The sequence below is a fragment of the Ailuropoda melanoleuca genome, chromosome 11, assembly GCF_002007445.2.
Source record: "Ailuropoda melanoleuca isolate Jingjing chromosome 11, ASM200744v2, whole genome shotgun sequence".
NCBI classification, from domain to species: Eukaryota; Metazoa; Chordata; class Mammalia; order Carnivora; family Ursidae; genus Ailuropoda; species Ailuropoda melanoleuca.
This window is the reverse complement of record NC_048228.1, coordinates 29,130,009-29,152,278: the sequence shown is the minus strand read 5'-3', so window position 1 is coordinate 29,152,278 and position 22,270 is coordinate 29,130,009. Positions and strand designations below refer to the sequence as shown.

The 22,270-nt window shown below is 37.0% G+C and overlaps 1 protein-coding gene across 5 annotated transcripts in view; it reads right to left on the bottom strand.

Annotated features, from left to right (window-relative positions):
* The window catches only part of PPP3CA (protein phosphatase 3 catalytic subunit alpha), a 306,406-nt gene that overhangs the window by 22,449 nt on the left and 261,687 nt on the right, over positions 1-22,270 (bottom strand). For all 5 annotated transcript variants that reach the window (XM_034671452.1, XM_019796683.2, XM_011221341.3 and 2 more), the window contains 2 exons: positions 14,158-14,283; positions 11,931-12,005 (listed from right to left, as the gene is read on the bottom strand). In XM_034671452.1, coding sequence (XP_034527343.1) covers positions 11,931-12,005; positions 14,158-14,283 — 201 coding nt within the window. The remainder of the gene's footprint in view (positions 1-11,930; positions 12,006-14,157; positions 14,284-22,270) is intronic.

Here is a 22,270-nt window from a genome sequence, read left to right as displayed (position 1 = left end):
CCTGATGCCCACTCGATCCCAGGACCCTGGGATCATGACCTGAGCTGAAGGCCGACTCTAAACTGACTGAGCCACCCAGGCGCCCCTAAGTTAAATGTATTTTTAAAAAACTTCCTGACACAATGAAGCCCTTCAAAAATTCCTTTGTAACCAAGATCACAATTATTAGTAGTACATAATTGAACTAGATAGCACAAATCTATGATAAATATTTAAAAAGCATTGATAATAAAGTTTTATTGGAATGCATCCCTTATTAATAGACAAGGATGGGAGGGGGTTACGCTGCCTTGCTTAGGGAGACTTCCTAGACACTGAGTTTCCCAGCATCTCTCTGTTGGTACTCCAATACTAAACATCTCAAGGCAAGGTTCACAATGGTGAGGTCCTGGGAGACCTACGCCTTTCTGTTAAAATGAGAGAAGGGCGATTGAGAAAGAAGAGGCAGAAAAGGAGAAGCCACAACGAGGCCTGAATCCTCCAGCTCAGGAGAGTTTTAGGAGGGAGGACATCTGGAAGCTGAAGATGAGAAATGGATTCCCTTGAAACCCCCTTGAGACATCCTTGGTATTACAGGACAAATGTTCTAGCATGAGGACTGGTGCTCTGTCAAGAATGAGATTGTTAGTTTCTAGAGTCGATGGTTGCTGGAAGAGTTCCTTGACTAGCCATAACTTGGAGATCTGCATTGCTCCTCCACTTGACATCAGTGCTGGTAAATCCTGTCCAGAGAGAGTGTTAGGTGCTGGACTTCACCAAACAGCTCGTGTAGGTTACTCTGTGAGGCAGGAAAACACCCTCAGGATCACAGATTTCAAAAATTCCTGTAAAACTTCATCTTTTTGAAGATCATAACCTAAAATGTTTGGAATACCTTTTTAATTTTGATTTTCATTCTACCATATTGCATATCCACAGGTGATAAAACTGGGATATAAAGGCCACTCACTCCAAATTCACTCCAAACCACATATTCTGAATTTTTTTCCATATTTTTTTTAGTTCCACTACATCTCAGCATGTAATAGACCCTGCAATTGTGTGATATTTGGCATAAGACAATTCTGTTTTATATCCCATTTTGAAAGCAACAGAAGATCCTTTAAAATATATTTTTTTAAAATAAAAAGCCTCTTCTGTGTAACGGACTCTAAGAAAGGCCAGTACAGCCTAGATCTTTTTTTTCCTCCACTTCTCTTTTTGTAAAACATAAATGAATTATTTGGATCGGAAATCTTAAAAATGTTCAGATTACTCCCAAATGTCAAATAACTGTCATTATTTGGTTATCCTATGTAATTAACAGTTACTTCTGTTTACAAGCTTTAATTTGATTCCGTGGAATTTTGTTCTCTGAGACACTTTGTTCCATCTGCTCAGGGACGCCTCAGTCGAATCGTAGAAATTGGCTATATGCATAATTCTAACTTGGGTAAAAATTAAAGACCTTACAGTAGATTAGAGAACTTCTGTTGATTTTTTGAGACACCATCACATATTGAAACTATGCCTTACAAAGAACATTTGAGTTGATTTATACTTACCAAAGTAGAAACTAATGGCATATGAAATCCTAGTCAGAGTGACCTCTTTATCATGACAGAAACACATCAATTTTGTAAACTGACAAGTCAAAATCAAAGCAAAATGAAATGAAATAATAAAGGTCAAGTTAATAATTTAGACTTATTGTCTATAGGAGAAACAATCATAATGCCTGGATGTTTAAGCTATCCAGGATTATTCTGGGTATAGGTGAGGATGTAACAGTTCAAAAAGGTATATATTAAGGACCCAATTATGCAGGCGTGTGAAATGCCAAAAGACGCATGCACTAGAACTGAATTCTGGACCCTTATGGATTTATACATTTATCAAATGCTAGAACTATACTTAAATTATCTAAACTAAACTAAATTTAAGTTATCTCTGAAATAATACAAATTAAGGGGGGTAATGGACAAATAGAATAAAATATTATGTTTCATGGTCCTACGTGTCCTACGTTAGATGGACAATTAACTGAGCCCCATCTGACTGCAAAATACAAGAGCAGGCTGAGAGAAGTAAAGTTAACTCCTTGGTCTGACAGCGCAGACCCCCTGAGGCACAGGCGTGTATTCAGCTTATCTGACACAAAGCCACTCAAAGGTCTTCTGATGCTTTTCAAGACCTAGGTGGGATGTTTTGCCAGCACATGGGGGGGGATGCAGTGACGTTTTGCCCAAGAAAGAGAATAAAGAAATGAGCATTAGGTTGTGGCCAATGATCAGTGCACAGGAATGCAGAGGCGACTTAAGTGAGACCTAACCAACACCTAAAGATGATATTATCTTATCAGAGGAAGGGGATATGCCAATCAAAAATATCCTGGTGGCCACAGAGGCAGAATACAGAGGAGAAGCTGAGGCAAGCATCTGAAATGCCTAGGGAAGTACTGTCCAGGGAGCAAAGGCCTTAAAGAGTTCTGGCCCTAGCACAAGACTTCAGATCATAAATGGCGGGCTTGTTCAATTCTCTGAAGACCTGAAGACATTGGCATGTGGCAGGTAGAAGGGAACAGTGGTGAGGAACTTCTGGTTGGGAGTAAAAGACCTAGGTTGGAGTTTCAGCTCCTCCGTTCACTGGCTGTGCTGTCCTGGCCAGATTACTAGGTTTCTTCACATTTCGTATTTCTCATCTATAAAGTGAGGAAAGTTCAAAGTGCTTTATTTACATTATTTCACATCATCTTCACAACAACCACAGGAGGAAGTGCTATTAGTCTCCGCTGCCCTAAGGATGATTCTAGGGAACAGAGATGGTAATTTGTTTGCCTAAGGTCAAAAGTTGAAAAGCGCTGACCCAGAGCCAAAATCCATTACAGTAGCAGGCAGACTGATCTACTTCCTAGGTGGGTGGAAGAATTAAATAAGTAATGTGTTCATTCGCGCTCTTAACATTTAACAAACATGCGTGCCAGATACTATGCTACCGGCTAGAGCACTTAGCACAGAGCTTTGGTTCATGACAAGTACTCAGAAGTGTTTGCTATTATTATTAAGAAGAAGGAAATGCTGAGATGCTCGGGTAGAAGTGGACATTCCAGTTCTCTAACACTCACACTTCTCACTGTATATTAAAAGATTGACTGGGTGAATTTGTTAATATCAAGCTCCCTAAGTTGGGGCCTCAGTTGTATTTTGTGCCAACCAGGCTAAAGGCTGGGCCCCAGATGATGGCGAATTTACTAGGGGAAAATGCTGGCAACCTGCACGCTGCTGGTTTCATTTTTCAGAAAAAAAAAGAAAAAAGAATGAAAGAAAGAAAAGAAAAAGAACCACTCCAAAAAAGGTGGGCTGACCAAATAGAAACAAGATTTCTATTTCTGTGCTGAGAAAAAGTGGAAGAGAAGTTTTATAGTTTCTCATATAAGTAAAGAGGAAGAGCAAAAACAGACTACGCTCATAGAGAAATATTTTTAAAAATCTTGATTTTCTGAGCACTTATTTAACTTTCACACAGAGCCCTTAGACTTGTCATCAGGGATCAAACAATTAGCATCAAGAGTGTTTTACAAACGTTGGACTCACAACTCCGTCTGCAGTTGCTCAATTACCTCATTATTCTCATATAAGTACAATCAAGAGGTAGAAAACTTGGACCCATAAAATGCCTTAGTACAAAGAGAATCATGAAATCTCTGCCAAAAATACAAGAATTATCTTTTCTTATGCTATCACTTTTCAGCAAGCTTACATTACCACTAGAGTCCCTTTTGTGAAGAATGCCTCTTTCACATGCTCGTTACCTCAACCTTGTTTGTGAGAAGTGATGTTTTTCTAAAATATAGACATACTTATAACACAAAATCTTTGCCTTCGTTGAGGAAAAGAGCCTCTACTTCAGTTCCTTTCAAATAAAGAATACATTCAGGTTTAAAGAATACATTCAGGTTTACAGAGCACACGCTTTTTTCCCTTCTTGTGATGCAACATGGACTTTTCTCAAATACATTCAACTGAAGTGTATGCTTAGATATGCAATAGCTAATGTTTACTGTAAGTTGGCCAATGTCACCGTTAGTTGGAGGAAGCCTCAAATACTACAAAAATTAATGGTTTTTAAACCTGTGTATAAATACTGTGCCTGTGTAAAATACATGTGTCTATGAAAATACAGCATAAAATTCGAGAGTAGTATCTTACTCTGAGCATAATATTCTAGCCAATGATGGACACTATCCAACCAATTAACTCTAACAAGGATAAAGCTGTTTTTTCATATTTACTTTGTTCTGCAAAGTCTGGCTTCTACGTAATGTGAAAATCCTGCTAGGCAATAAAGAAATACATTTGTGGAAAATCGTCCTAGTACAATGTGATGAGAAAGCAGTACTTTCAATGTCTGTGTTGTTGTATCATTCAAATTAGCAACTTAAAGGAATTTAATTATTGCAATCAAATATGATAAGCTAGACTTGATGACACTGATTACAATATGATGGCTAACCAGGCACCCTATATGTTAGTCAAGGCCCCAAGACATCAATAGCCATAAATACGATGGGAATTTCTAGCCTACTACTTAGGAAATCCCTGTGTATTTTTTAGACAAGTTTCAATTTTAATGATATACTGGATATAGCTATTTGCTTCCTTTTTATGGCATAACCATGATTTAAAAAAAAAAAAAGCAGTTACCTGTACCATAAATGGTACAGAATACAAAGGATACATTTATAGTGACAAAAATGACTTACATTCTTAATTATAGACCAAAATATTAAGTAATGGACAAAAACATCCACACTAAACTGGAAGGTAATTAACAAAATCCTGAGGAAAAAAGAACTAAACCTTTTACAAAATACTGAGTAATTTTTCTTTCTATGTATGCCTTTCCTTTCTCCAGTGACCTCACTCAAACTCAAATATTATGAAAAAGATAAAACAACTTAACCCTGGTAAACTAATACCTATCTTTGTATATCATTTCCTAGAAAACTTGCATGGAGTTCTCACATGGCTGGATCTCCAAAAGCAGTAAAATTCATAAAGGGTTTTCTTTTCCTACATAAAGGATTTTCTTTTCCTTGTCAGAAATAGAAGACAAGAAAGATGTCCTCTAAATTTTCTCCTTTAGTTATCAAATATTTTTGTCCCAATTCAGGCTCCCTCCCTCAACCCTATCAAGCCTCTGTAAGACAACAGATTTAAAATCAGTTTCTTGCTGACGGAGCCTCTCAGCTCAGCGAAGGCAGAAACCATGTGTTTGCCTGCCATTGAATACACAGAAAAAGATATTCCATGAAGAAATATTTTTACAGAGAACTAAAAATATATAAAATAAAATAAAAATGTAACATGATATGAAAATTGAGGTACTCTGACTTTTATTTTTTGGCTGTTTGCCAATGATTTCTATTTTCTTTTTTAGCTATTATAAATACCACAGCTAACATAAACACCTCTTTTCAATAATCTGATATCTGACAAGCATAGTGATGTCCTGTTATTTCATTTTTTGGCCAGACTTACATCTCTCAGTGATTTTTCTGCATGTGGTGCAAATATTTTTAACAACTGCTGCCTGAACCCGCCACACGATCCAGGTCCTTTCTACTTGACCTCTCCTTCTTTCTCCTTCTCTTGTTTGTCTTTTCTCCCCAGCTTCATTAAGGGTTAATTTTAAGAATCGGTCTTCAATTTCCTAATATTTCCTTTTATATCAGGACTTTGGAGACCCTTTTTTCCCAACAGATTCGATTATGACGTTTAATTCCAACTTTCTATCACCAGCCCAGATTTTGTTTTCAATTTCCAGGATTCCACTTCCAAATCCCGCTCAGTCATTTCCAGGGCTACGTGTGTCACTTTTACTCAAACTCGTTTCTCCTGAAACTGGTGAGCTTTTCCATAAACGTTCTCATCCTCCTGGACGCCTAGGCCTGAACCACCCAAATCAACTTTTCTTTCCTGTGCCCCACTGATTCTAGAGCTGTACGTCCTTGAGCAGCTCTTTGGAATAGCTCCCCCTATGCTTTATTCTTAACACTATCATTGCTCTGATGCGGCCACCTCAACTTAGATACATTATGAAGTCCCTAATTTATATTCCTACTCAACCTTTGTTCATTCTGCAAGCATTTTTCCAAGCTTACCAACTTCGGGTTATGTGTCAATGTTGACTGAATGAGAATCATATTGACACTGTGTTCCTTGGAGCTGTTTATTTATTCATTTAGTATGTTTAAATGTTTCTATTTTGGGGCCGCCTGGGTGGTGCAAGCTGGTTAAGCGGCTCACTCTTGGTTTCGGCTCAGGTCATGATCTCAGGGTCCTGGGATCTAGCCCCATGTCAGGCTCCACACTCAGTGGAGAGTCCACTTGAAGATTCTCTCCCTCTCCCTGCCCCTCCCCCTGCTCTCTCTCTTTCTTTCTCTGTCTCTCAAATAAATAAATCTTTAATTTTTTTTTTTTTTTTTTGCTTCTAGGTAAATTTTTGGGTCTTCAGAATTTTTTTTTAAAGATTTTTATTTCTTTATTTGAGAGAGAGAGAGAGAGACAGAGACAGCAGGAACAGGGGGGAGGGGGCAGAGGGAGAGGGAGAAGCAGACTCTCTGGTGAGCAGAGAACCCGACATGGGGCTCGATCCCAGGACCCTGGGATCATGACCTGCACCAAAGGCAGACTCTTAACTGAATGAGCCACCCAGGCGCCCCTAAATGTTTCTATTTTTTTATGTTGAAACTTAATATTTTCCTTACCCCAAACTGTCAATTATTATAGGACATACAACTTCTTTTTTTTTTTCAAATTAGGAACCTGAACTATAGGGTGATAGGATGAGATGCACAGAAATGACAATAATTGCAGCCACGGCTCTGAGTATATGTGCTGCTGCCAGATGCACAAGGCAGAGGGAAGATTTTCAGATGAAATTTTGTCTCAAATGTTCATCATGGCAACTAAATACAGTTTTGGTAGAAAATAATATAACCAAACCTTTATAGAGGTATTCCTCAGGGACCAATCAAATGCCACGTTAGTGCCACTAATTCCCAACTTCACACTTCAAAAAGTTGCGAATGGCTTTTTTAAGTTAGACAAAAAGAAGTGGGGAGACACTCTGGAACCCACGATATTACATATCAATAATTAATAATTCAAAGCAGACGATGGGAGCTAATTTTCTTGTTTACAATTTAGATGGTTTGGTAGAGGCATGCAAAAAACTGTTCTGATCCCATATTCAGTGACTGGCCTGTGGTTAACATTAGGATAAGGCAAAAATGTGGATAAAGGATAAGAGTTCCACCATGTGGTTTGCTCTTTAGATGAAAGTAGAGGCATAAATTCTAATTTAATATTAAGTCTTTCCAGTGCAGCCTGAAACTACATTTGGCTTGAAATGTCTTCGTTTTATTATTCTTCTCTTTTCTTTCTTATTCTATGGGATTTCAGTTTCACCTTCACAATTCTTCTGTGTTAGACAGACTTGCCACATATAGTCTCAAACATAACTTGTGTATATGTGTATATATACATATATATGTATAACACACACACACGTGTGATCTCAGAGTCTAAGATTTCAGGACCTCAAAGAAAGTTCCAAATAAATAAATATTTCTAACTCATGAAACTGTCATTTGGTTTCTAATGCTTATCGCTATTCCAGATGTTCTTGTTGTAATAATGAACAACAAGGAAACCTTTGACATGACGCAGAATGCTTGACTTCTGTCAGCTTCCTCCCCGCTCCCTCATTTTGGGATCACTTTCTAATCCTTGGTCTGCAATGAGTCTTCTTCATTAAGGAGAATTATCTACCCAAAGGAAATACATCTATTTGGATTTCTTCCTTCTCTAAAATGTTCTGGTGAATAACAACCCCAAATTGAAACCAGACTATAATTTTATCATCCAAAATCAAAAGTAGAAACAGGAAACAAAGACCCTAATACATATAAATTAGATCCTCAAAAGACATGCATTGGTATTAAACGGTTTCAAAACTTTACAAGATAACAGAGGTTTTGTCTTTTATTTTCAACATAAAAGAATCACAGACCAATTTAAAATAGCAACCTTGTTCTAGATAAGACTATCAAATTCCTTTATTCGTAAGGCAGAAGCTAAGGAGGAGAGATTCATGACATGATTTCTACTTAGCAGAGATAAGGTGGGCCAGATCTGCTCAGCTACAACAAAATTCTTAACGTGACGAAACACATAACTCCGATCGGAGTAAACGAAGATTAGAGGAATAGAATGAAACTGTTTTATTTGCTGTTTATTTGACTTTCATGGCTAACTAGTGCAAAAAGAATCTACTTCCTTATTTTACAGTATATTTATACAGAACAAGCTATATTATGTTCAAGTGTTGTTTGTTAAAAAAACAACAACAACAACAAAAAGGCATCATGCTGTTTCAAAGAAAAGGATTTCAAGCATCGTAATCACAGTTTGTAGGAAGTTCAAGAATCTGAGAACAAGGCAGGCATTAGTTTCAATCCAAGCTCTATTACTTCACCAGCTGTGTGACCCCAGGCTTTACCAATCTCAATCACTTCAATGAAACAGGGATAATCATATCATCTATACCAACAGGTTATTTTGAGGAGGAGATAATATAAATCACTTAGAAAACACACTTAAAATGAATGACTGTTAATACTCATAAATTTTTGTTGGTCAAAATGGTATATAAAGGACTTGGAATAATGTCTAACACATAGTGTTAGATGCTGTCATTGTCATCATTAAATGGTAAAGGGGAGCTGACAGAATCTGAAGGAAAAGCAAATACAGTCCCATAACTTCCATTCCTCTAGGAAATGAGAACCAGCCCTATTTGCTATAGACTTTATACACACTAAAGAAGTCAACCTGATAGATAAAAAGATAGTCGTGGATTGTAGAGGTATCATTACTACCTTTGACTTTTCAGATGTCGCTGAACATGGAACAAAATATTGAGAAGAACCAGACAAGTAACTCATGAAGAGATTCCACACCTCTCCACCCCCGCCCTTAGAATAAGCAGTCATTTAAGGAAGAGGCTCAGTTAAGTTCTTTGAGGTCTTTTGATTCCTGCTTTCACCTCTGTAGCCAGCAAGCCCTGGGATCCTGGTAGGCAGAGCAGAGGGCCGAACCCCAGAGAGACACAGACTGTAGGCTGCATGCAGGAAGGACTGGGAGGAATGGGAAACTTTATCCTAAAGTTGAAAATAATATTGCACCCCTCGTTCCAAAAAAAGAAACTTTAATATACATTCTCAGTAAACTATAATCTCAGAGAGTCAAAGAGTCCTGGAAAGTTTTACAAGTTGTTCTTTGAGCACCTTTGAAGAAATTCATAGTTTTTGCATCACGTTATATAAAGCACTAAAGAACATTTCTGACCGTTTACTTCAAAGGGTATAATGTCCTAAGTTCAACATACTTTTAATTCATATTTTTATTTCTGTTTTCTTTTTGCTTTCCTTAGAGGGCCTATTTATGAGATTTGAGCTAGAAGATCACAGTTAGAGGTCATAGCTGTTTCTCTGCAGGACTGACCAAAGATTTAAGCATGGTAGAATGAATGAGATTTCAGTGGTCTGCTTAGAAACAAAAAAATTTTCCAAATCCCTTGAAAGACATGCACTCCATAATTGGAATTAACAGGCTTAAAAGCAATTGCTGATGAGTAACTGGATGATGATTGGAAGTAATTATTTTAGAGCACAGTAAGTTACAAAATATACCCTTTCATGTAAATGACCGAGAGGGTGGGTAAAGAGAACTCACTATTACTGAAGTAAACAGTGAGTTAGTCTTGGTAATATTTAACTGCAGGAAACACCTGTACTGTTGAAATGTACAGCATTTTGGCTATAGTACCTAGCACACAGTAGGTGCTCAATATATATTTGCTAAGTGAATGGATTAGTGTATAATTATAGTTTACTGATTATTAACATATTATTACAGGTCTACTATGCAGAACTATTTATTCTATATGTTACCTTTTTATTGTATTGTCTGTATTATAAATATTGGCCAATGAACTTGACTACAATAGAGATTTGTCAACAGAGGCACATCACCATATTAATGCTAATGAATCTTTCTTTCGAGGAACAAAAGGACCACAGGGAAAGACATCTATTGAAAAATGTTTGTTGGGTTTTAAGATTAAGATTCTGCCAGGGTGGTAGTCTACCTTTAGAAGAAAAATCTCTGTCATGATGAAAATATTACCTCTTGAATGATATCACTATCTCTGAAGAGTTACTAGTAGCGAACTGTGGCTAGAACACGAAACATCTAGAACCCGGATAAAGCACAAAATATCCACTGAACTCCTGGATATTTCAAAATATATCAATATAATTACTGAATTAAGTTCTTACAACTATTTGTTAGCTAATTCTAACCTAGTAAATGTTCATGTATATATGTGTGTGTGCGCGCGTATTACTTTCTCTCCTTCCTTAAACATACCCTTGCAATGTGATCGATGACTAAAGAATAGGATATGGAGACAAACCAGTAATGAAGCTGGGAGAAGTTACAGAAAGGAGAAAACTGGGGAGATGATAAGGCCTAACTGTACACTCCACAGTGACCTACGTATATAGACTCTATTCACATGAGTGCACGAATACTTTTATTTTACTTTTGCCCGCAGCACATTTTGCATTTGTAGATGTGACCTACATTAAATCCAAGTAAACATTACATCATGCTGTTTAGATTCTAACTTTCAGAAAGGGCCACATTCACCTTTCATTTGACTTCAGTGCAGTTTTATTTTTTTAAAAGATTTTATTTATTTACTTATTTATTTGACACAGAGAGAGAGAGAGCACAAGCAGGCAGAGCAGCAGGCAGAGGGAAAGGGAGAAGCAGGCTCCCCTCGAAGCAGAGAGCCCGACATGGGCCTCAATCCCAGGATCCTGGGATTGTGACCTGAGCCGAAGGCAGACACTCAGCTGAAAGAGCCACTCAGGCACCCCTTGTGCGCAGTTTTAATAGGGAAACATGTTCTCAGTTTAACCTTCCACAATATCTAGTTTCTGCTGCCAACTTCACTCTCAATTTAGAATCTGTCTTATTCTATTGATATTATCTGTTTACACATCAGTCTCTCTATCCAGACCGTGACTTTGTCAAGTCTCAGTCTCTCTGGCATCTTGGAATCCTGAGTGTCCTACACAGAGTAGGTCTTGACTCCATGTTTATGGAAGTACACTTTGCTCTCACAGTCTTCCTCCACCTATACTGTGGTTGGCTGCCATGCATTTCGGGGCGCTGTGGTAAGATCCACAGCATTTTTTGCTTCCATCTTTCACCCAGTGGACCTTCGTCTATTACAGAGGAAGCGTACTCTTCAAGGGTAACCGAATACCAAATAGTATCCTGACCAGCACTACAAAAGCTGCATAGCTTATTCATTATAATTGTTACAGAGAGGAAAAAATATTGGTATTGACATGAATACCAACATATGAATGTGTCAATATCTTCTTTTATCATAAACACCAAAATGTGAATAACTGACAGGAACAACTTCAGTAGAGGCACTCTGAGAAGTTACATAGTAAATGGTAACGTTTGCTACAAGACTGATTTTTTTTTTTTATTAAGGAGCCAGTAAAGTCACTTATGAATGTGAGCTATTGAAAGACGGTTATTAAAATAGTTCACTACTTCAACAATGTTGTCAGGGTCATGAGAAAATTCTTTTATGGGGGGTGTATGTGTGTGTGCGTGTGTGTGTGTGTGTGTGTGTGTGTATTTCTTCAAAGCAAATGGAAAATATAGTATCTTCCATTCTCAATACTATGTTATAATTTAACATAATCCTAATCTTAGAAACTTATTCTTTGGGTTCCCTATGAGACACCAAGTAATCACCTGGCAAACAGCATTAGCACAAAAGCTCAAGTTTCTTACCATCAAATCCATCTTCTTCTGACCCCAGTTCATCATCTGAGCAGATGTTGAGGACATTTACCAGCATCTCGGTCACTAAAAAGGAAAAGAATAAAAACAAAAAAGTCCAGATTTTCTATTTTAACCTTAATTATTACTCTGGCATTATTAACGAGCAAGCTTAGCAATAACATTTCTTAACTATGTTGGATATAGAATCTGCTGCAAAGTAGTTTCTATAAAATCCAGATCATAAAAGATAACTGGCTTTGTGATTCTACACAGACTTTATGTTTATAAAAGTATTAGCTCATGTCTATGAAATCATATGGTAACATTTAACTAGCTATAGGTCAATAGACAATGGAAGACCAAATATGTGGCTGTGACTATACTATATGTCTACGAAGGAGGAAATGGCTACTTTCGAATTTTTATTTGTTTGTACAATGATGCTACTGGATGTAGACCACGTTACGACCTTCTGTTTTTCGGGGACTCCGTGAAGGCTAGATCTCTTTTTTAATTTTTTTAATCCCCCAGAGAACCCAGCACAGTGGTAGGCTATAGTTTTGTGTTTAATAAAAATTGTTGACTGATGAACTAACATATTTGAAGTGGTTTTGAGGACACTAACTGAAAAAAATGAATGAGTTGATATATGTATCATTAAAATTTATTTTCAAAAAGGCTTTAACAATAAAGCTTAGGTAAATTTAATAGGAAATTCAGCTGAATAAATTGATCACAATAAAATTGCATAAAAGTGTTGTCAGAGAAATTAGTATGGTATCACTTTTACACTAAGGTGCATGTTATTCACGTTTAACTGTTTCTAAAATTAGGTTGGGCTCTATCATGAAGGTGAAAAGAAACTTGCTCACTATTTCCTCAAGAGCTACTTTTCGAAATCAATGCTGTTCTAGAGCAGAAGACATATGATAAAGAGTAAAACATCAGTGTAGCCAACATGAGTCCATAGCTTCAGTTTAAGTATCAAAAGTGAATTATGTACCCAAATATATTAATAGGTTCTTTTATAGTAGACGTGCAAAATTTGAACATTTAATGGAAATAACCCAACAGAAGGGTGTTCACAGGGTGCCCAGCAGTTGTCAGGATTCATGCTGCTTCTGTTTCCCGAGAAGCCAACGGAGGACAGTAACACATGCTGCGTTCTCATCAGGGTAGGAACGTGGTGACATGGTAGTGCTGGGAACACATATCAGAGACTATCAAAACTGACTTTTGACTTATTTTGGTATCTAAAAGAAAGATTTCTTCACTGACCAATCATAACCTCCTGATTTAATCATTTCGAGGCACTTAAAGAAAGAAAAAATCCACAAGTGTTCTAGGAAAATAAATATTACATTAGTATATGACACATATTTATTAATATAAATAAATATTTTAGAAAATGTGTGATTTTTCTCTAACCGCCTCCTCACCCCCCACCCCCCTCCATGGGGATTCTGAAACATGTGTAAACTCTTACCTTTATTCTGACGCCTTTTACAGGCTATGGTGCTGTGTGGTAAGATGCATGAGGAATGACCCCGTCTGTCCCACTAGGCATCCTGAACTAAACACTCAAGCTCAGTGGGTACAGGCCCTTCCTTGAAATTTTGGTTGCGGTTTAGGTCAAAATATAAAACAGAACAAAGGGAGAGGGAAGGAAGGAAAGGCAAGCCAATCCTTTTGAAAAACTGGGACAAGTTAATATTTATAACTTTCTAAATGTAAATTTGTCTCACCTCGTAACACATGAATGGTCGCTATATTTGTCATGAACTATTTTCATGACAAATTCAAATTATTATAGCCATTGATCACTCATATGATGATTATTATCAACATCAGAAATGTGAGAAAAGCATAGCTATCTTAACCTTTTAATTTGACAGGGAGTTTGTAAAATAAAATAGCATTTTTGAATTAATACAAAGGGGTAAGGAGAAAAAGAAGCCATTGTAGCTTGAAGCCAGTTAAAACGATATATCTGTTATTTTTAAAAGAGTTGTATTGTTCCAATGAGATGATACAAATGCTCCCAGGATTTCTCATTGCTTTTGTTTCCCCTTATTTCAGTCATTGTATTTTGTTAACAGGGTACACAGTGACATAACTTTCAAATCACTTTTCTCATGTTGCAACTTGTGAATTTTATTGGTTAGAATAGTCCCCATCCCCTCCCCTTAATTCTTATATGATTGCATTAAGAACATCTCAAGATTCCCCAACACACCTTTTTCCCCAACAAATGGCAGGGACCAAGTGAAAACATCCATGAAATTTGGAAGCCAGTAGGGGTGAGGAGAACAGTTGAATTGCCTGATATTCATGACGTTGTTCTCATACTTCAATACTGCAGCTGAAAACAACAAAAACAAGGGCTTTAGATTCACGTGCACATATTTCTGTTTCTCCACACGGCTTTAGTTGATCCAGACAATTCCACTGTATGACTTAAGTTCCAAAATATCAAGACAAGTAACTTCATTAGTCACGAATGTTTAAACTATTGGGAATTAAACTACACTCGGTGTGATACATAACTGCACAATATATGAATGCTAATATGAAACGGCATTACAATTTGGCAAATATTTACATAAAACAGTTATTCAAATGTCTGTCAGGAATTGGTCAAGCTCCTCTCACAGCCAAGAACATTCTAGCCTTATTTAACATCTAATGACCCTAACAAAAGTGGTATAGCTAAATTAGTTTGACAATTTAATAATCTCCTCAAATATTTGAACAGAATTTACCTCTATGCTTTCAAAAACAAAACAAAACAAAAGCACACATTTCCTAGTAGAACTCACAATAGTTGTACACAGTAGTTTAAATTAGATTGCGTTCTTGATAAAGTGTTTGGAATGAATATTATACTGGGATCTGACTTCACCCTTAACTTCTGAAAAGGCTGCACCACCCATGACTTAGGAAAATGAATCTGCCCCTTTCACTCTGCTTTGCATGGTGTCTGTAGCTTAGATACACAGCTACATAGACAGTTAAGCGTTGCAGAGATCCTAAGAGCATGGGCAGTCTCACTTCTAACCAGATTCAGAAATTCATTCTATAACAATCCTGATACAAGTTTAGTAGGTCTCTGTGAGTTAGTTCCTTCCTTCTCTTCTTTTCTTTTTCTCTTTCTTTCTTTCTTTCTTTTTCTTTCTTTCTTTCTTTCTTTTCTTCTTCTTTCTCTTTCCTTCCTTCCTTCCTTCTTTCCTCCCTCCCTCCCTCCCTCCCTCCCTCTCTTTCTCCCCCTTTCCCCCTTTCTCTCTTTCTCATTTTTAAGTATTCTCTGCACCTAACATGGGGCTCATACACACAACCCCAAGATCAGGCATTGCATGCTCTTCCGACTGAGCCAGCCAGGCACCCCCTGTGAGTACTTTCAATTTAGGAAAAGCTACCTGTTTTAATGGCATCATCTGTTCTAGGGATAAACGGTTTTAAATTGTGGGAAATTCTCAAGCTGAATTTAAAACTCTTTGCCATTTACTGATTCAAATCTGCCTTCTGGAAAAATACAGAACAAGTACACTTCTGATTCTAAATGACAATCTTAAATATGAAGAACAAAACTCTCACATCACACCTTCTTGAGCTTTGGAAAGACTTTACTTTTATTATCCTCTCACGGCATGATTAGCATTACATTAGCGGAAATTACTGAAGAGATCCTAGATGATATCAACTGGGCTTTTTCTTGTTTTGTTTAGAGGTTTAACACTGAAAAATCAATCCTTTCATTACTTTCTTACATTGTAGCATTTGATTACAGATAATAGAGCAAAGATAGCCCTTCAAAATCTATTTTTTGAAAAGCTACCAAAAGTTTACTGCGTTTGAGCCTTTACATTAACTTCTTACTTAACAGTATCTTTAACACAGCATTGCTTTCATAACTGCATTTGCTCCTCTCTCTATTTATTTAAGCAGGCTCCTAGGCTCCATGCGGAGCCTACCGCCGGGCCTGAACTCACGACCCTGAGATCAAGACCTGAGCTGAGATCAAGACTTGAACGTTTAACCAGCTGAGCCACCCAGGTGCCCCCACCTGGAATATTTTCTTAGAAACCGCTAAATACTCCAATTTTTCCATCCTATCGTGTCCAGTCCAGCCTCTACCCCTTCAGTGAAATCTTTTCTGACTTCTTCTAGTGGATATAATCTTAACCTTCCTCTGAATTCCAGAAGCCCTGACTTACACCTCTATATTGCATTTATGATTCAATTTTGATCACAGTCATTCTTCAATGTCTTAAGACATAACTTCTATGTCTTTAAGGAGAAGTGTCATACAATAGGCTTTATATTTCTTTGTGCTTCACATATCACCTTTTATTTTAATTAATTATTAATTTATTTATTTTTAAAGATTTTATTTATTTGTCAGAGAGAGAGTAAGCCCAAGCAGGGGGAGCAGCAGGCAGAGGGAGAAGCAGGCTCCCGGCTGAGCAGGGAGCCCCAGGGCAGACTTGATGCCAGGACACTGGGATCATGACCTGAGCCTAAGGCAGAAGCTTAACCGACTGAGCCACCCAGGCATCCCCACATACCACCTTTTAAATATAGATGCTCAGAAGCTAAGGATTCATCTCGGTATTTCTCTTACAATTTTTTTTTTTTCAGGAAAATTCTTCCTAATCCCTTTGGCTCTTCTTCAGATGAGATGGCTTTGAGTGTCTTTTCCTCATCCTGCTTATCTTTATTCTGGAAACATGCCACATTGGCAATGCCCCTATGAAAGTGTGGCCCAGAACGAACAGAATCTTTTTGGTGAATTTAATCAATGCAGAATATGAGGAGGATATATCGTTTCTTCTGTAATTTGGATACTATATATATCAAATCGCAGCCTAATAATATGTTGATGTTTTCAGCAGCTTGCAGTTAACTGAAATCATACTTGAGAACAGTATGGTCTTTGCTTTGAATCATATTTCTGGCTCACCAGCATGGTTCCAGGGAACAGAATCATGATACTTCAGAGGGACAAGAAACGCAGATAATGCAGTCAACATTGATATGAAGGGAATTATTCTCTTCTTCCCACAGAATGCTGAATCCTGCATATATTTCTATGCACCCATTCTTCAAGTTATCCTACCATTTATGCCATATGACACTTGGCCTAAGGATACATTCATATAGTAATAAAGGCATGCAAAATGAAATAAAATCATGGCAAATTACCATATCCATACTTCTCATCTGCCAGATGGAAAAGGTGAAGTATTTCCCACCTTTGCTAAGTACGACCTGAATACCAGCACCACTGAAAAGGTCTTTACTATTTTTGGATACAGCATATTCATAGCAGGAGTATATCCTCACATCTTCCAAAGGATCTTCAAGGTTTTAAGTTGTCTTTTTTTTTTTTTTAAGATTTTTTTTTATTTATTTGACACAGAGAGAGATCAAGCACAAGCAGGGGGGCGACAGTGGGAGAGGGAGAAGCAAGTTCCCCACCGAGCAGGCAGCCCGACGTGGGGCTCAATCCCAGGACTTTGGAATCATGACCTGAGCTGAAGGCAGATGCGCAGCCGACCAAGCCACCCAGGCGCCCCTAAGTTGTCTTTTTGAAGAATAATTTCTCCTCTAAGTATGCCCCCTTTTTATTGGCATTAGGATGATACAGCTGGAGGGAGGAAAATAGATGTTATCACCAACAGCACCCTGGAGGACAGGGAGAGGCTCTATAGCATACCTCATTTAATCCTTACTACAAATCTGAGAGGCACATGTGACGGCCTTTATGTTATAATCTGAGGAATAGAGATTGAGAAATGAAGTGGCTTGCTCACCATCGTGCAACCAGTAACTGCATGATCTGACTCACATTTAAACTCAGCTTTTACTGACATCAAATCCATCCCCTTTCCACCATTCCCTTCTGTCTCTTATAAATTATAAATGGATGAATTCTAGTCCTAGCGGTTATATTAATTTAACCTTGAATATCGTATTCATAATTAAAGATGTCTTAGCTTTTGCCAAAATACATATTTGAGAAAATGAAATATGATGCAAATTTACAACTGAGGGTACACCTTGCTCAATAGATAAAACAGAATTTCTGTTTGTAGCTGGTGAGAGAAAGCATTTATTCATTCAACATTGACTCAACACAATTTGTCAGAGTGCCTGATAAAGCAGAAACTTTTTTTCGGATTTCATTTTTGTTTATTAACACCATAAAAAATACATTTTAACCGTGGTTACATTTACTAAGCATCTGCTATATGCCAGGCACTATATTTGGTCCTTCACAAAACATAATCACAAATCTTCACAATATCCCTCCAAAGTAGTTCTTAATCATTTGCATTTTGAAAATGAGCAAACAGAGAGGTTATTTGCCCAAGGTCACACATGAGAAGCAGTTAAATTCAGTTTTGGCCTGAATCTAAGGTCCCTGATCTTTCTAGAATTCCATGATATTCTTACCTTAACTGCATAAATCATTCAACATCTGACAAGTTTTGGACAAAGATTCTCCTTCCACATTTATTCCTTGTAAAAAAAAAAAAAAAAAGAGCACTGGATTGGAGGGCCAGGAGCCCTGACTGCTAGCTGGCTTCTCTTATTTAATACTCACAAGACCCGAGGCCACTTAATGTCTTGAGGTTTCAATTACCTCCCTTAACTTTATCTAGACAATTTATATGACCACTTCCAGATCTGAATGACAACAAACTTCTGGAACAAAGATGTCATCATTAATGCAATTACTGATTAATATTCTCCATAATTCTAGAGACTATTTATAGAACATTTTTCTACTTTCCTATAGGTTAAAAAAAAGAATAACTCTAATTTAAAAAATGCAAATACACCAATATGTATTCTTTCTTCTTCAGCAACATGAAGTATTCATGCACAAATACTTCCCAAATAACCTCACATTAATAGGTTACTCATGAATTTTTATGTTTTTGTATAATAAACATATACATCACAAAAATACATGAAAAAAACCCCTTTAAACCGAAACAGTCCCAAATATCTATAGTCACGAAATTCAGTTAACATTTCATCTTCTCCCTCCCACGCCCGCCCCTGCCACCTGCCTCTAACTGTCACTGGGATTACAAAACTCAACTAGAGCCCTACCAGTGCGCTGTTCTCTGAAGTACTTGAAAGACATTTATCTCCAGTGCAGTATAAATAATACAAATGGTTGTACTTCAAGAATCACTTGGTACCAACTCCTGAGACCTTGCCTGAGAAATACAGAAAGAACAAAGTCTACCACCAAGAAATCCCACTATTCCACTGGCTATTATACATGACCTCCTGTCACTGAACAATTACATCAGAGGCCTGGAGAGGGATGATGGCATATATACGGACCTTGCGTTATTAACCAAATTTAGAGTGGACCAGACTGTAGAGAAAAAAAGTGCTCTTCCGTTGCACATGCACTTGTGAAGAACAGCCAGAAAGAAAATCTGATATAATGGAAAGAATACTGATCCCCATGAATCTGGAGGCCTGATTGCCAGTTCTTTCTCTGATGTCAAAATTATGGTCTTAAAGTTATGCAATTACTTGGTTTAGTCATTTTTACTGCACCTGAAGAACCCTACATAAACATGAAAGCCATGCCATGCACAAAATATAAAATCAGTAATCAAGGGACAGCTCCTACTTGAAAATAGGGAAGGGCCACTGGACCTCTATTATTTCTAATGACACAACTAGGTGCCTTAAATAGAGTGAAACCTAAGGAATAGAATCCATTCCTCTGTTTACCACACCATGCACTAAAATGCTAGACCATATCCAAATCTGTAAATTAAAGGGGTCTCCCCTACTTTAAAGTTTGAGATTTTGATGAGACACCAAACCAGTATTTCATAGGAACTGGGTAACATTTCTCAACATCTTTACAATTGCCATCATCGGGGAGGATGCTGATTAGGGCAATGAGTGAAAAAAACAGAAGTATCCAAACAGAGCTTCTAATTTAAGAGAAGTTATCAACATATTGCTAGCAAGAGGCATTAACTGGTTCACCAAACCATGGGTTCAATACATTTTAAGTGGATTTCAAGAGGAATACAAAGCTTCTTTTCTGAAAGTCTTTAGATAAGTAATGTAATACTCCCAGCATACCTCAGGCTTTCTCAACACTTCTAGTGCTATTTTCAATAGAGGAGAAGAGAGGCCAAAAGAATGGAAATAATGAATTCTAATAACATTTTTCATCTCCTTAACTCTAATTGACCATCGACTCCCATCTTCAGAAGATGGGACAGTGGGACAGAAAAGAAACAAAGATAAGAAGAAAACAAATGTAGCACTCCAGAATCATTATAAACCATCCAGAAATAGAAGGGGGAAAAAAAAGCATAATAGACCCAGGATTTTTTTTTTTTTTTTTGCCTTTCAGTTCTGCCACCTGTAGACTATAGATACCCCAGCAGGAAAACTAGCATCAGCGCATTCTTTGGCAAAGTCCTACCATCACAGGAATGATGGCTTGATGGATAAAATTCTTGAGATAGGATCTATATATTCATATTGTTCTTTGCCAGTGTTTTAAAATTATGTTGTATGCTGCATGTAAGGGTTTTTTTTTATTATTCTTGGACAGACACTACACATTTTTAAAAATCTGTATTTTTCCACAGAGATTACTGTTTTAAGGCACGATTTTCTTTTAGGATTTGTGAAGACATTTATGTATAGTTTTGTAGTACATATTATAGCATCTGTAAGCACAATCTCTATGACTCCTCCCATTTTTAAACCTGACTTCTCTTATCTCCTTTTTGTTTTTTTCCTCAATGTCCTGTACTTGCCCAGTGTATTCTGTTTTAGAAAGATTCTTTTTATTATTACTAGTGACCTAGGCTAAAGGAAATTTATTAATTCATGAGGATTGCTGTATTTGGTGAGCAAGGACTACAACTTATAATTCACTTTTATTCTATAGTTCATAAGATTGATGACAGAGTAAGTGTTCAGTCATTTATAGGGCAGATTTCAAGTCTTCATTTTTAGGTAATTTTGTCATAATGATGTTCTTGAGAAATTTAATGTTTAAATTGCTTGATTTAGTACTTCACATAGGGTCTCTTACTGGCAAATTCTCAATAACTTCCATGTAATGACTGAGTTTCAATCAACCTGAAATATTTTATCATTAATAAATATGAACAGTAGGTATATATAATTTCCTTGAAGCTGTGAGCTAATGACTTTGAATTTATCAAGATACACACGTGTATGTTACTGTATACAATCCTTTTATGCACTCATCTAGTCCTTGCCTGGTCCTCCTACCTTATACACGCATCCTTCATGGCACCTTATTACTTTGCTACAAGTGTCCTACATAAAACTTGGATGATAGTATCTTACTTACATGAAGGAAAGAGACTGTCCCAGATAGATCTATGAAATAATATAAGCCAATTTTATGATTATGTGTGTGTGCATGTCTGTGTGCGTGTTATGTGTTTCTCTTTCTAATATTGTGTTAGTAAATTTTGAACCAACTCACTATTCAAATACAGAATTTTGGGTAAAATCAATAAAAGGAAAATGGCAGAAGGGATAAAGAAGGCAACGATCTCTTTTTTTCTTTTTTAGTACTTTGTACCATAACTGGCACATGGTTGGTGTTCAATAATATTGATAGAAGAAAAGGTCTAAGGAACAGAAATCAAGAAAGGAAGGACAAGATGGAGAAAGACAGGAATGACAGGAAGTAGGCAGGCAGGCAAAGAAAAAGTAAAAACAAATTTTTCGAGAGCATAAAACATGTAACTTCTCTGGATATTAAAAATGTAACTAACCACATATGGACAGTCTGAAGGGTACATGCTGGAACTTAGGAGAAAGATAGTATGTTACTTCAGAGGCTAAGCCCTGTTTTAAAATTGTCAGAGTCTCTAAAATAGACAAGAATGGAAATATTGGCTCTGCCACAAAGTAACTGTGTGAACTTAGACAAAAAGTTCTCCTTATTTGAGTTTTACCTTCTAAACTTGCAAAATAGGAATAATTATGATGTGTTCTGTTGTTTTCAAAGTATGAAGATCAAATAAAATAATATATGTGATTAATACCTATGATAATATATATGATCAGATAAAATATTTGGTACCTGAAAAACACAAAGTATCATGATGCAGTTTCAAATTCTTCAAGGAAGAGATGGCTATCTATGTTTAACACATTGCCATTTTATAATTCCCACCTAAAGTGCAACATCAAAATACTAACATCCAGAGAGTCTGGGCCAAAAACTGATCTGTGCAATCAGCTCAAGTCCAGTGAAACACTGTCAATTATTTCTACATTACAATTTCACATAGAGAATATTAAAT